This window comes from Pleurodeles waltl, chromosome 9, assembly GCF_031143425.1.
Source record: "Pleurodeles waltl isolate 20211129_DDA chromosome 9, aPleWal1.hap1.20221129, whole genome shotgun sequence".
In the NCBI taxonomy this organism is placed as follows: Eukaryota; Metazoa; Chordata; class Amphibia; order Caudata; family Salamandridae; genus Pleurodeles; species Pleurodeles waltl.
The window spans coordinates 795202257-795218516 of NC_090448.1; the positions used below are offsets into that span (position 1 = coordinate 795202257).

The following is a 16260-nucleotide window of genomic DNA, read 5'->3' on the forward strand; positions in this document are numbered from 1 at the left end:
AACTCCCAACCACCTAGACATCCATCAGCTCCTTTGACACCATGCACTCCAGATTCTGGCCCAACCACAGTAAGGGGTGGGGTGGGAACACTCACACCATAGAGGACATCTGCATCATCCTTAAGGTCACTGTCTCTTCTGTAGAAAACGTAGCAGCCCTCATTCTCCAGGAACTCTCAGCTGCATTGGACACAGTATCACACCCCATCCTTGTCATCCTGTGCCTTCTCAACAGACAGAACACAAGCGGGTTGCTCAACACCTTACTCCTCTGAAGCCCACGCATCTCACCAAAGAATTCACCAGAAGACTACAAACAAATCCTTAACTCAGCAGCAAAACTCATCCTCAGCCTCTCACACAGTACTCCTATCACCCCACAAGTCAGGGCACTCCACCGACTCCTAATATACAGACATACTTAATTCAGTCTCCTTACCCACATTCAAGGCATTTAAAATCTAACGCCTCACCGACCTGAGCAGTCACATCTCCTTTCAAACACCTCTGCTCCGCAGGACTCCTACTTGCGTGCATACACAGACCCAGATCAGGAAGACAAGCATTCTCTTAGACCAGTCCTAAAGCATGGAACTGTTTCCCACTCCAAATCAGAGCCTCCTCTTTGTGAATTCTTTTGGCGGGGCCAGACAGACACGCACAGTGCCAGGATTCCCTCAGGAGGTGATAGAGCATTTTTCAGTACACATAACTTAACCCTAGGAACAGGGTGTATTGGTGGTGGGCTGGTGGCCCCATCACTAACCCTTTCTGGAACGTAGGGCATTACTAGTTCATAAGAGCTTTTCTTCAAAAGTAAGCCTCCTCTTTTTAGGATTTATAGTAGTGTGTATGGGTGCTCCTATGAAGGAGTGCGGTGAGGGTTTTCCCTGAAGACAGGTGTATGAAAATATTCTTTTGTTTAGAGTCTGGTAACTGAAAGCTTTAAGATAATGGGATCCTCGCTCACATCCAACCTCAGTCAATGGTGCCTTTAAAAAAGGTCCTGGATGGTGATCTGAGCCTACTTCAGATCCAAGGCTGGTTTGTCAGTGACTCAAGGTGGTGGTGATCATTGCACAACAACCTTCGAAAGGGCTTGTTTGGGGTGGGGTGGGGGGAAGGAATCAATGGCAGGTGCTTTGATTCAGAGGCCACAGAGGACAGTACCTCCAGGCTTTTTTTTTTTTTTTTTTTTTTTGTTAGTTCTAGTGGAAAACTCGATGAGCCTACTTCCTTTCCCTTGGCGCTTAAGATATGCTCCTAGCCACAGATGTCCAGGATTACTTAGTTTAGTTGTGCTCAGAGGATAAGCCCAAATTATCAACTGTTGGTTCGACCATAACATTTCTGCATTGTACGTCCGGGAAAAATGGAAGGGTGTGCTCACTGTAACACTTCCCAAAGGCAATCTCAGAATACAACCTGAATCCTTATTGGTGTTATTGACCCCGATCGTTGCAGAGAGTCACTGGTCAGGGTCCAGCAGTGATACTCTGTAGCAGCACATCAAAGGTGGCAGTTCCTTGGAATTATGTTCTTTGCAGCCCCATTATTGAAAGTCACTAGAAATTCTAATTACTGAGGTTTAAGTCCCAACAGCTTTCACCAAAGTTAAAGGCGAAGAAGCGATATCAGCACAAGAGATGGGATTCCCATGTCTGAACCGGATGCCAGAAGAAAACAACCTGAGATAGAATATTTGTCCTGGTATATTGGAGCCAGCCAAGTCACAGATCTTGTAACTCAAAAACAACTTCAAGGAAAAGCACCCTGCAAATGTGCATGCCCAACGCTTGCTGGTATGTGTATGCAAAGCATGAATATCTACATTCAGGCATGCTAAAAACATACTGTTTTATCTCAAAATAGCGAATTCAATCCTTTTCTTTTAGGGCAGATGACTACGAGAATTAAGATCACAGAATAAGTCTGACATGAACAGGTTAAGTTGACCTTCGTGGGTTTCCTCTGTCCGCATAATCAGGAGTGTCTAATTCCACACCGATTATGGAGAAAACATGTAATTTGCCAATGCACCATGGACAACTTGTAGATCACAGAAATTGGTACCCATGAAAACTTGGTAGAACATACACAAGGCCTTGTTCATTTCAAGATAGGAGCTCTTCGGCAAACTCAAGAAGACGTGGAAGTGGTGGAAAAATAGGAGTTAAATCAGAATGTTAAGACAAACTTTCTCTAGCGTAGAAGAACTTTAAGTCTGGTATGAAGGGCTGCCAATTAAACAGTTACACGTTTAGAAAACATTCTTAACAGTTCTACATGACATTATGCATAGAGATGGAGATTAGCTACAGAGGCTTCACAGTTTATGGCATGTTAAAATTAAGGTAGAGTGAGATATTTAAATTTTTTAGTCTTCTATTGTTGGCATGAAGAGCCAGAAAGTGGGTGAACTCAATAGATTCCCTGCCCTCGTTCACATAGCACTTGTGATTTTAGCTATGATCTTCCAGTAAGTACAAACAGACAGCCAGTTTGTGTGTTGGTTTTTATTATTATCACATCCATTTGTGCAATTTTACATGAAACCAAATATTCTGCAGCTCCATAGAATGCTGCTACTGTAGTTTGCTGCACGAACAAACGTAAAACACAGAGACAAAGCTTATTTAGTAAAATGTATCTTCGTTCTCTTTCTACAATCAGTTATTTAATAAAGGAAAAAACAGTCTGGAGAAGAGATCTGTCCTGAAGGAAATTCTAGACACAGCAGTACCAGAACAGACTTGAGAGCTGGGCACAAAATTTCCAGTGCATTGAAGGGGAAAAAAAACAAACAAAAAAAAAAAAAGAATCACCAGAGACGACAGGCCCATCAGTGCATTTATTCCATTAGGAAGTGGGTACAGTGTGTATTGGGAAGCTTTAAAGGGAATGAAGATGTGCTTTCATGGAGATAAAGGTGAATATTAAAAGGCGGGAAACAAAGGGGAGACGTTATGATATTAAACAATGAAACAACCTAGCTCCCAGCTCCATAGTAGCACAGTGTGGCCACTTCCTCACATGGAGAATCCTAGTACTGTACAAATTGGATTAAGAGTGTTGTCAAGCCAGAGTCCCACATTTAGAGTAAAGTCTGACTGCATTCTCTAGGATATTGGCGGTTATCGCCATAGTTCTTTCCTCTCTGCAGCTGTGGAAGTCCAAGTTGCATTTGCCTTGCATTACATACAGCAGTACTAAAATAGTTATCTTGAAAAATAACTTACCATTTGTTCCAAACTGGGACTCAACAGGTGTTAGAACCCCTCACTTTATTCACATACAATGGAGTGGTGACCACCCCTTATTCCCGCCCATAATTGTTATTAACAAAGAGGACCATTGTGCACAGTCAAAAATTCAAAAAAGGCATTGCAAGGATACTTGATAAAAAAAAAAACAATAAAAAAAAAACAAAAAAAAAACACACACTTTGGACAGTGGCTCTATCGCACAAATAATCCCTTACTTTAAAATGGGAAATTTAACAAGCTTAAAACTCAACTCCATTGAAATGAGAAATAAAAGACTGTCCCCTCTGTAATACATGGGAGGAGATCATCTTACTCTGAGTACAGACTGGCACCTGTGTTTCTGTCATTAACATAGGCAGTTACACTCCAACAAATTAGAGAACTAAGGATTTACAAGACGAGCAGGATTTTTAGTCTCATTATTTGATAAGAATCTTTACAGCAGTTAGAGAGTATATGTTAACATTTTATAATTAATAGGAAAAAAAACAAAATATCACTATTAAATACAAGACGGCAGAGTGGTGGGCAATACTTTGAAAGAGCAGCTATCTAAAGCAGAATTGGGATGAGGCAACAGGACAGATCAGGACTAGGTCAGCATAAATATTTAAGATAAGCAGATAAAGACAGGACAGTACTTTAACTGTTCTACAGTGGCTGGTTACTACTTATAAACGTACCATTACATTGTGCTAACTGGGGCAGAGTTAAAAGGAGAAAAACATTTGCATTGCTTCCCCCCCAAAAAAAATATAACTATTTTGTGCTCCTCACGAAAGGAGTAAAAATCTGTGCATCTTAAAAAAACCATCGAACCTATATAAGGTGTGCTACAAGTTATTACCCATTAAGCTATTATTTTGCACTCGCACAAAAGTAAATTGTTCTCCCAGCTATCACCGTATGCTTGAGAGGAGTTGGGCACATTAGGTTACTTAAGCCACATCTGTGCCAACAGGTAGTATTTACAGCCAGACAGACAGAACATAAAGGCTCTGTGCCTTGTGACAGAAAACCAGCCACTACATTGTGTTAGCTGGTGTTTAAACACAAAAGGATGTTCTGTTTGAATTTATGACAGCGTGTAAGCGCAATTGAAAAAAACACTCCAAAAACTTCACAAAACCATGAGCAATGTCCAACTGTTCTAGTACAAATTTACATTTGTTGTCCTGTGATACATGTTCACTGTCTGCAAATGCCTTGACCGTCAACCCTTTTGGTTCTATTGGGCTGCCACCTTCAATATAAGCATACAGAAAACTAAAAGCAAAGGCACTCAGTCCAGCGAGTAGCAGCATGCATATGGATAGAATTAAAATGTTATTTTGTGTTCCGATTCAAGCAACACAAGGTGTCACCCAATCCTCAACTCGCAGTCCATTCCCACAGGCGTGACTAGGGTTAATCCTGGAGCAGAGCAGAAGCTCAAAAGAAAAACAAATGTGAGGAAAGGGACACTTCTAACAAAGGAATGGATCTAGTACTGTCGAAACCTGGCCTGCCCCTCCCCGATTCCAAACATCTTCCAAAGCTTGCTATTCTGCCTTCTTCTTTGCAAGTCCGGGTAGTTTTGCATGGACCCTGTAAAAACAAGAAAATTAACTGATTAATAACTCTGGACTTTAGCCCAATGCAGGAAATGGTATGTTATGTACATGCTTATACACGCTTGCGCACTAAGGGAAGCTAATTTTGAAACCCTGTATTTTCCGCTAGGAAAGCCACCCAATTTGATAAGCATCCACATTGCTTAGCCAGAGGTACTGAGATTTTAACGAAATATTGCAGAAGCTAAAATGTAAACGTTTGAGTAGTGCTTCTTTTATTAGCAGGTATTGTTTGAGAAATCCATCTGGACTCGCACTCATTAATTGTGCCGTCCCCACTTGTTTCTCTTAACCTCTGGATGAATCCCAATACCACCTAATCTATTTAATCTTTTCTAAAAGCACGTCTACCCTGAGAGACATCCACAGTGGAAAAGTTCTGGGGTCTTCCCAATATGGGCATGGAAAGAGCCTTGCGGCCGCTCCCACCCCCTTCCCAGCTTACGTCCACAGCGCCATCCTTTAAACTTAGTGAGAATATTCTGAACATCACTACTCAAAACCGGGGGCCATGATCTACAGTATAACAGTGATCACTACATGCTGATTGTATTCAAGGACACTTGGTGAACAAATAGCAGATGTGTTTTTAGGGTCGAGCGCAAAGCACTCTGTCCCTGGTGTAATCTATCTGTGGGCTTTTAACCCAGCCCATGTCAAATCTATCACTTTGGTTGGTTTGTGGACTTGCTTTTTAAAATTAGCTTGATTTAATTAGTGAAAGGCATACGTCATGCCTTTTCCAATGTTTAGTCTGCCTCGAGCGCAGCCGCCAACTACTGAAAACTGGCGACGCTAGGTTTTTCATATGGTTTCTGCACTATTTTTTCTCTTTACTTCGTAGGCAGCGCGATCTCGCTGGGCAGTAGTAGGGCACTTTGCAAGACATTGAATCTGTTACATGGATAATTGCACTTTTGCCGGTTACATGGATAATTGCACTTTGGCAGGTACGTTTTACTCCGAGCAAACTTCTGTTTCCTTTTGTGTGTTTGCTTTGCGCTCATGGCGGCTCGCTTATGTGAAACTGTTTTACTTTTCAGTTTATGTGGCAAGAAAAGTCCGGTTAGGAGGTTACAACACCAATAGCTTTAACTTGAGACCCACTGCATTGCAAATGCTTGTTTTTTTAAATAGACGTAAGGTCTTGGAATATCTCCCCTTTTATGATGTATATATGTTATCATGTACGAGTTATGTTGATGTGATTTTTAACGTGAAGAATATATTTTTGAGATACAGGGAAACCACATATTTTGTTTAAAAAAATATATATATGGTAAGGCTATTTGGTGTCGGTTGTGGATATTAGTGAAATGCATACAAACTGACGTGATTGCTTGTAGTTTGAACATTTACTGAAGGTAGTTTTTCGTTTTGTTGGCTTAAGTTACACCAAGGCAGAGCCGATGATGTTGGCGCCAGAAAGAAGCTGAGCCGATTTAACAGGCTTGTCTAAATAAAGGGACTGTGTTTTATGTGCTGGAATCTCTTGCAATGAGAAGGCACTCCGTGATGTGATCATCATCGCAGGCCTTTCAGATAGCATTTTAAAAGAACAGTTCTATCCTTGTCTGCAGTGGAAATAACCCCCTTCCCCTTGGATACTTTCTTTAGAAGCAAGTCATTCAGGTACAAACTCCTCATCCATAAGGACATGTTGAAGTTTAAAAAAAGATTTATTTAAGATACATGGAACACCCCTTCTCACGTCCAGTCTCCTCTGCAACTTCCTGCTCTCTGCCTCCTGGAATCCACAATCTAGAATCCAGCAGCGGAAGCATCCAGTTGCAAAGATACAGCACAGCCCCCCCCCCATTTTAAAACAAATCAGTATAACAATGTAATTAAAAAACGGCATATTAAGTAGTACAGGCATTAATAACAAGGTTCACAAGCACATCTAATCTTTGTGCCAATCTGCTCCTCTGAATTGACCTAGTTTTTCATTTCTGTTCCACTAATCTTAAGTACTTTCTCTCCCCCTTTATTCTCCAACCAAATCTTACACTCTAATGCATTACACAATGTCACCTCCCTAATAGTCCATTTATGTCCATCATTCAACTATACACTGTTACAGGCTATTTTTTTCACTACGTTGGGCTTGGACCATTTGGAATTCTCTGATTTCAGGTTACCTATTTGAGTAACTCTCAGCCAATTGCCCACCTCAAAATGACAGTATTTTTCAATTTATCACTGTGCCTTTTCACATCTTTTTCTTGACATTTTGACACTCTGTACAAGCTCTACTCTTTCAGTCATACTTTTCTCTTCCCTCCTCATCCACACAGGTGTAACCTTCGAGCATGCTTGCCTACTGTTAAGTTTGGTAGCTGCATGAAAGGTATTTTGGTCGCTCCACAACATTTGACTGCCTTTTTGCAATCCATACCACTCATTAGCCAATTGCACACATTCTTTTGGCACGCTGTTGAATCTCTCAACAAGATCATTTTCTCTATGATTTTAAACTGCTGTCTTATGAAGAACTATTCCTTTCTCCTTCACAAATTCCTTAACTTCTCTAGCAAGAAATTGTGGCCTATTGTCTGTTACAATATATTGAGGGTAAGCTTCCCTCCTAAAGATCTCTGCACAAAAATGCATGCTATCAGAAGCTTTTGTTTCTCACAAACGCCACCTCAGGCCATTTGGAGTAATAGTCTACTAATACAATGGCATACATGCCTTGTTATTCCTCTCCAGCTGAACGGTCCTGATACGTCCATAGCATGCCTTTGCCAGGTTTCTCTGGCAATCTCATTGGCGATGGGAGATTCCTCTACACTAAGATTTGCCACTGCACGTGCATGCTACACAATGTTGCACAAACCCCTTTCTATCTCCTTGTCCATGCCTGGCCACCAAAAATCTATGAGGGCCATTCTCTTCATACCAGTCATACCTCTATGGCCCTCATTCAACAATTCCAATAATTTGGTTCTCAACATAGTAAGAATCACCACCTACCCTTTCCTCCTTAATACTCCACCAACCCAGAATATTTCTTCTCGTACCATCCTGTAATTCCACTCTGGGCGTGACTAGTGCTACTGGATAAATATATTTAAATTAATCTCAATAGGTCATCTTTGTCTACTGCCTTTTTCCACTTGTCCTCAGTTATAGCTCCACCACATGACTTATCCACACTGGCTACCAACCACTCATTACTGTCATTGGTTCTTACATTTCCTTCTGTATCATGTAAGGATAGGCATGACAAGCAGCTCGCATTAAAATGTTTGATGCCAGGAACATATTGCAGTACAAAAATGTATTCCTGTAGGAGGTACAACCATTTCACTATTCTAGGTGTAGCTTTCTCTGTTCTCTTGGTTGAGAATACATTGACTAAAAGGTGTATGGTCAGTTCTTAAGTCCCACAAACATGTTTTATAGTAGCTTACACGCCACCAGAACGCTAGGGCCTCTTTCTCTATTACAGAGTCGGCGCCTTCCGCTGCCTTCAGCGGGTGCGAGGCGAACACTACAACTCTTTCATGGCCATCTTTTTTTTTTTTGCATTAATACAGCTCCTAGTCCATAAGCACTAGCATCAACTACAACAATAGTTTAATCTTGAGGATTACATGTTTAAGGCTACTGCTCAAACAATGTCCGATTTGATTGTGTCAAATGCAATCCGACACTCCCACTCAAACTGCACTTCTTTTTTCGTTAATTCCATTAATACATATACTTTGTCAGCAAAATACTCTGCTAGTCCAAGAAAGGAGCTAAGTTGTTCTTTATCTATGGAAGCAGGTGCACATTAAATTAGCCTCAAGCAGCTTTAGCTTGGGATTCACACCTTCCCCCGGAAGATTGTGCTCAAGATACTCCACTTGCTTCTCTCCTTGCTTGCATTTATCCATGCCGACTGTCAGTCCAGTTTCTTGTAGTCTTTCCAATACTACATCCAAAGTATCATCACAATGGTCTATGTTAGCACCCCACACTAAAATACTGTCCTGGAAGACTAATACATTATGAATTCCCTTCAGTACATTACTCATGAGTCTTTGAAAGACTGCAGGTGCTGAAGCTAACCCCAACAGCATGCACACAAACTGAAAAGCACCTTTGAGCGTTCTAAATGACGCAAGATGCCTTGACTCAGGGTGCAACCGCATTTGATGGTTATGCACCGGACAGGTCTATGGAATTAACACAACTGGCCCCTTTAATGCTAGAAATTATTTCATTTATGTGTGCAAAGGATATCAGTCTACCCATATATTCTGATTCAGGTCTCTTAAATCAATGCACGGGCACAATTTGCCTTTATATTTGCCCACCAGAACAACAGGACTAAGCCACTCTGATGATTCTATAGGTTGTATCACCCCAACCACACACAACCTGTCCAGTTCTCCCTAGAGAGGTCCCCTCAAAGCAAGTGCAACGTTCTTCACTTTGTGTACCTTGGGAATGCTACCAGATGATGTTCAAACTTTTGTAAACACCCTAAGCTACTACTGAATAACTTTGGATATTTAATAAGCCACTGTGTTTTATTTGTTTCTTCCATAAGCATCACTTGTTCGGATGATTCGGGTTAAGAAGAATACCTAGTGTCCTCTGGGTTTTCCATCCCAAGATTGCTTTCCCCTTCTCCACCACAGATCTTACGGTCTGCATATCTATTCTTGTATGCAATTGTGCTATTAAAATACTCCAGCAAAGTTAAGTTCATTCCATAATAACCATCCGGTTCTATATCAACAGAATTCAAACTGCATTTTCCTAAATTCTCCCATATAGTTTTGCCTACAATGGTATACAGAGAACAGGAATTAGGCCACACAATGTTCTGCTCACTGATTTTCAAAACACATTTTGGAAGGCAATATTCCACCAAAAACATTCTCACTCACTGCTAAAACTTTAACTTTGTCATCATCTTAGTCCTCTTGGCTGTCATATACAACATTTACAACTTTTTCCTTTACTCCGATTTGCTGACTTGCACATGGGAGAAACGGCCTATCTTCTTACATTGGAAACATTTCATTTTCAAGGGTGGACATGTATATGGATCAGCAGTTTGTTTCATGCTCCCGCATCTGTAACTCTTTCCTCTATCAACAGATTATTTGCCCGAGACCCCTTGTTATTTCTTAGACTTTTGAACTACATTCACTTTGTTGCCCTTATTTTTCTTTGTGCAGATCCTCATTAATTTCTTTCACATATTTTGGCGTGTTCTCTATTTGTCTTGCTATGTTCATGACCTTTGATAATGAAGGATCTTTGAACTCCAGCAGTTTTTCTTGAATTTTAACACTGCTGGTTCCTGTTTATGAATTGTTCTCTTATAATCTCTTCATGTAGATCTCTGAATTTACATGCTGCAGCTAACGTTCTTAACACTGAAACATACTGTTCCACATTCTCCCCTGGTGATTACTACCTGGAGAAGAATGTGACTTTCAATCACTACAGTAAATTTCTTGCCGTTTACTCCCAAGAAACCATTCTTGATGGCTTAAAAGATGCAAGCCCTCACGCATTAGGCTATTTTTTTTTCCTTAAAATGGGAGCACGCGCTACTGGATTGCTGGCTCTCAATCTTTACATCAACTTGAGCATTCTCATGCTGAGGTTAGCCCACTGACTCACAGAAAAACTGAGACATTTCTTACATGGACTCGCGCGGAGGATGACTCGTGCACTGTTCCAAAATACAACTTTCCTAATCCAATCTAGCACATGCCTCACAGACCTACCTCTCTGCTTTACACTGAAGTCAATTATTAAACTCGCCAGCAGTCCAACAGTTACCTCTCAGCATAACAGTATGTGTGTTAAATCTCTAGATTTCCTACTGGTAACACACGAGATGCATGAGCCTGGGGTTGTCTGCTCACGAAGTCCTTGATCAAGGTTTTTACTATATAATTTTGTTGCAGCATCCAGCTTTACTGCATCCCATCATTGTCACCATTTTCTTAAGACTTAAGGACACGTTGAAGTTGAAAAAGATTTATTTAAAATACAGGAACACATCCAGCGGCGGAAGCATCCAGTTGCCAGGATACAACACAAATCCCCTTCACTTCTGTTAATCATAGATAAGTTGCCACCCTCTTCACAATTGTAGGACTATACAGGGCACACCTCTGAACAGAAACAGCCTACCCCACAATGCCAACCAAACTAACGTGGAACTTTCAATATTATATTTCATGGGACACCATTTAGCAGCCTTCTCTTTGCGACATCAGGTTTGCAGCAGATTAGACCATACTAAATGGCTCACTTAAAAAGAAGAAAAAAAAAGCCAAGGCCTAAAATGAGCTTCCATCCCTTCCTTTGATGTTTGACAAAGCTTCACCCTTAAACAATCACTGAGCAAATCTGAGTATGTATTAGGCCTATTTCTTGTGTTAAGGTTAAATGAGAACACTATCAAAATGCACAACCTAAGTGTCATATGGTGAAACAGGCCTGCCATAATAGTCCAATACTTCCTTAGTGCTAATAGACCCTGGCTTTTCCCTAATGTACAACTTAAGTACCGGGCATCCTCCATAGTGTTGACTATTGCATAACTACGTTCAGTACAGAGGTGCTCTGATCTGATAAATTACACCCCCAGTCAGCAATATTTTATTGGTTTCTCAAAATGGGAAACTCTCATGTTTGTATACAGTAACTATCATCTCATTACACTGCTTTTGCCAGAGAACCAAAGACTCTGCCCATTGTCATCAGTAATCATGGAACTGACATTTGGCACAGGTGAAATGCCACAAATTGAACGTTCCACCACCTTCCAAAAGAAGGTAATCAAATAACAGACACCACCCCCCCAGTCCTGTGTTAAAGGCAATTTTCTTTTTCCTCATCCACTTAAGTCTTTCTTCCCTCTATCTCTGGAACTCATGTAATATGAAATTTCATTTTGTCACTGTGGTAATGAAGATTCTTTGGGTTGGCAGTGTTGTGTAGCCATTTTAGTTGTAGCTCCATGCACGTTATTTTATCAAACTAGGCCTGCAGCTGTGCACTTTAACCTAAATATATTTTATTCAGCTTGGTTTATTATTTGAACAATAGCCACATTTGCGGTCTTGTTTTATTTCTCTCTATCTAGCTGTTCTTTGCCTAGGTCAGCACTGTGTTCTTAAACAAGACATTTCTTTCACTCTGTGCTTCTCCCAAGGCTGCAGTAAGATAGGCTGCCGGTAAACATGATAACGCTCTGTCTTTAGTGTTCATAGAAACATACACATCCTTACGTAGGGGCATTTTCTCGGAACATCAGGTGTTATTATAAAAACACTTCTGTCCTACACACGTTAGAGGGAGATTCCAGCCATATGACCATGACCATGCTGATTGCTGAACGCTTTGCTACAGCTGCTTCTGTAGGCTACAGGCCTCTTGCTTAGGTATGAGGGATGATATCTTCCCACGGGAACTTGAAGGGCAGAACTAGAGCTTAACATGCTGTGCTCTAATATAGACTAGGTAGGAACTATTCCAATGATTCTAGTGACATACTGGTAGTGTTATTTTTATGCTTTACTCTCCTTGTCACAAATCCCTGTCATGCTTCATCGTCCTAGTTATTGCAGTACATGCTTTATTATCTAAGATGCAGTTGCTTCATTAAAACCTTATTGAAATATATACTGCCTCTGATTGTCCTTGTATATGTGTGACTAATGTAAATGAGAGAAACGGATGCGACCTGAGCACGATTTCCCTGAGGAGTCAATTGTGTAATGCGCTCGGCTGCATAATCATCCCTGCTCCTAGATAGACATTAGGCACTGCTAGTTAGCTGGAGCAAAACCCGGATTAGGTCGACAGGTGTCACCTGTAGTAGGTCAGACTCTGTCCCCCACACCTCAGGAGATTCTGCCACCCAAATCCAGTAGTCTCATTAGAATAAGGGGAGAGCCTACGCGACAGCAGTTGGTGAGACACCCTGGCTGAAAAGGCAGGTGGTGTATGAAACGTTTTCTGGATTAATCTGCTTTCTCTGCATCTTACATTTGTGACTCATTATTGGCATGACAACATGCTGTGCCATTGTTTGTGGCACCTCTGCATTGTCTGTTTTGTGGCACAGGAAAGGTGTGGTGTCATTTAGGCCAAAAGTTTCCATCAAAGGATTATAATATAATATCCAAACTCTCACCCATCACTGGTTATAGCGGAGACCTGCTCCTGGGACATTTGTCTTCGGGGAAAAGTTGCTTATGCAAATAATTATCTTTTAAGGGACCAAGCCTTCAAAGTCATAAAGGCCAAGACTCCCACTATAATGAGCCCTTTTCAATGCATAATCAGCACATACACCAGTCAGCAAACCAGAAATAACTTTACTATGGTGTATTTGCATCTACTCTTAAACTGGGCTATTTTTTGCTCATGGTGAGAAAAGATATATAAAATATGCCAACACAATTTGAACGTCTAATCCTAGGAGATGGTTCCAAGCAAGTTTGAATCAAGGAATTCGCAACAGACAATATGTACTGGATGATGAATTAACTGAACAAAATTGAGCAGCAGTATCTGGAGCCATCAGAGCTGCCAGCAGTTTCCAAAAGGTGAAAATAAAAAGAAGCTAGATCAGCTTTCACATATGGCCGAACAACTCTGAATATATAGCATAGCCTTCAGCATCTTTACTGTTTAGTACTTAAAAATTGCACCTCAAATTGTATCCGCAGCACCCATTACTACTTATTAACAAAAAAAAACAAAAAACACAAAAACTTTCCTCGAGGTACAGAAATAAGCATACCACCCAGACCATGCTGCCTCAACATTGACAGTTCTTGAAATCCTATCCTGATGTGCAGCTTTTTAAGAACTAAACTTGCACCCGGCAACACAAATGTAACTACATACCACTATTTGGCAGCTTCAACTTCATCTGAGGTGTATTTTGCAGGTTAGCATTTTTGCCAATCAGCTACAGCTCAGAAGGGCTACTCCAGAACTATAAAACCACTGACCTACAGCACCAAATTCAATGTGGAGGAACTCTGGGGTGACTACAGCCCTTAAATGCATCCAGACTGAACTCAGGCTCAGTTGGTTTCATTCAAGACCTGCAGCAGGGCGGTTACTTTAACTATGGCCTGCTTCACTTAATTCAAAGATTCCAATGACTGAACTGATTCAGTACCTTAAGAGAAGTCTTTAATGCTAGAGTCGATAATACTTACTTTGCTATGATTGCCTTGCTCTGATCACGAATGATGGAGACATAGTGGTCAATCTGCGTCTGAAAGAATAAAAAGAAAATGTAAACATTTTAATGTGCATTGACAAATCCAACTGTTTCTGCATTCATACAGCAAAAAATATCCAAGCTTCTGTAAAATACAGAATAAGTATGAGAGACAAGATGGACGAGACAAGGCATTAAAAGGCACAGCTCAGATGGCACTAGGGTGAAACAAGTGAGACTATGGAGGGACACACAGCACATAGGACTCGGATGCGAGGCAAGAGGGATACACGGACAGTTGCATAGGAAAAGCCAGCAGCCACAGCCAAGTCTGACTAGTGCAAGTACAAACAGGAACAGGTCTACATAGTTATGGACTTAGAACAGGATAGCAAGCTTGAGGACATGACAACTTCCAAGAAGAATGAATGGAACCTAACACACCTGATCTAGTAGACCACAAAGTACTTAAAAATCAATGTGAATGTCAGTCTGGGGACTAGCAGAGGTAGGGAGAAGGACATATGGGTAGATAGGAAAGTAGACGACTTGGAGCAAACCGAGATAAAAGCAAATCGCAAGAGAGTGAAATAAGAGCAGAGGCAAGGATCAGCCAGAAACACAGGTAAAATGCAAGAAAGACTCAAAGGAGGAGAGAGGCAGAGGATGATGGTCAGGTGTGTAGGTGTGTGTGTGTTTTAGAAGGAAGTCAGAGAAGGAGAGGTGATGAGGGACAGACCAAAATGAGCCGTTTACAAGCACAACATAAGGTATCCATATTCATGCACATCTTAAAGTGCACTCCAAGCTGGAAATGGACAAACACCATAGGTTCTTTACCATGGTGGAGGTTAGTTGGAGAGGGCCGAACAGAGGGTGCAGCGAAGATATTCTGGTGACACACAGATAGTTGTCTACCACAAATACTCTTCAGTAAGTAGTCGTACCATAGGATTATTAATGGCACATCCTATTATGGCCACCACCCTTTCAATATTGCTACAAATAGCAGTCAGTAGGGCAACTGTACATTTTAGTGAGACCTAACTTGCACTTTAATTCTGGAAGCAGTTTAGCAGCTAGGCACTGCATCAGTTTCCCATCTTTAAAAAAACTTAAAATATAAACGGTACACCTCTTTGACATAACATTCAGAAAGAGCAAGTGAAAGGCATGCATTGTACCACCTAGACAGCTTTAAAAAAATGGCAAAGTAAACATGCATGCCGTGTAGCATAGAGACATATCTAAGTAACAAAAGACCAACAGCTCTGAAGGCTCCAGAGTTGTACATTAGACATACAGTACAATGGAGTCAAAAGATGCCAACCAAACAGCCAACAGCAATATTTAAGAGACGACTACTGCACTGGGCTAACAGTCTCAAGCCAATGGCTAAAAAACACAGCTGGAAGAAAGTGTTTGAAAAGTGAGGACGCAAAGCCACTATTTATATTGAAAATAATGTGTGAAAACCCAGACCTAAAAGGAAAATCATATCCAGTAAGCATGGGTTTGTGGCATCAAGTGTTGCAGATTTACATGCTGTACATAATCCTGCCATCTACTTTTGGGCTTGAACGCATGCAAGTTGTTTCTCTGTGAAGCAAGTCTTTCAAGTCACGAGGTGCTGTGACGCTTCCTTTCGCTGGTAATGTGCATGGTCATTGACTCACTTATTAGATTGCTTTCCCACACAGCTGGTGAGGAAGAAACGTGAAACAAAGCATAGCACAGAGAGATATCTGTGTCAAAAATGGTTTGTGAAAGAATAGTGAAAGTAACAAGCACAAGCATCTGGGGGAGGCAGGTGGGCACATGAGTCTACAGCACTACATGCCATAAACAGATGCTTACTAAGTAACATTTTCTGTTCGAGGCATGGGTGGCTACAGATACACAAGCTGTGCACAGACTGAGTCCTCCGTAAGTGGTGGCTAGTCTGTTTGATATGGAGTACGTAGAGCTGCTTTCCCCACATTGGCTTAAAAGGCCAGTACATCTCTGCAAAGTATTGTTTTGTCAATTCTATGTAGCTGCTTTACATATGTCAGGTATATGGATATTTCCTAGGAAAGCCACTTAAGCTCCTTTTGCTAAGAGGGGAGTGGGCTCTAAGAGCAATAAGTAAAGTTCTTATAGCTTTAACATACATTTAATCGCACAGTGCCTGATT

At 41.1% G+C, this 16260-nt stretch overlaps 1 protein-coding gene across 1 annotated transcript in view; it reads right to left on the reverse strand.

The window, feature by feature from the left end:
* Positions 1-2501: 2501 nt before the first annotated feature.
* Positions 2502-16260, reverse strand: part of LOC138259994 (reticulon-3-like) — a 151554-nt gene continuing 137795 nt past the window's right edge. Inside the window, exons 7-8 of the mRNA XM_069208036.1 lie at positions 14080-14138; positions 2502-4853 (exon numbers count right to left, since the gene is read on the reverse strand). Of these exons, the coding sequence (XP_069064137.1) occupies positions 4808-4853; positions 14080-14138 (105 nt within the window). The 3' untranslated portion in view covers positions 2502-4807. The remainder of the gene's footprint in view (positions 4854-14079; positions 14139-16260) is intronic.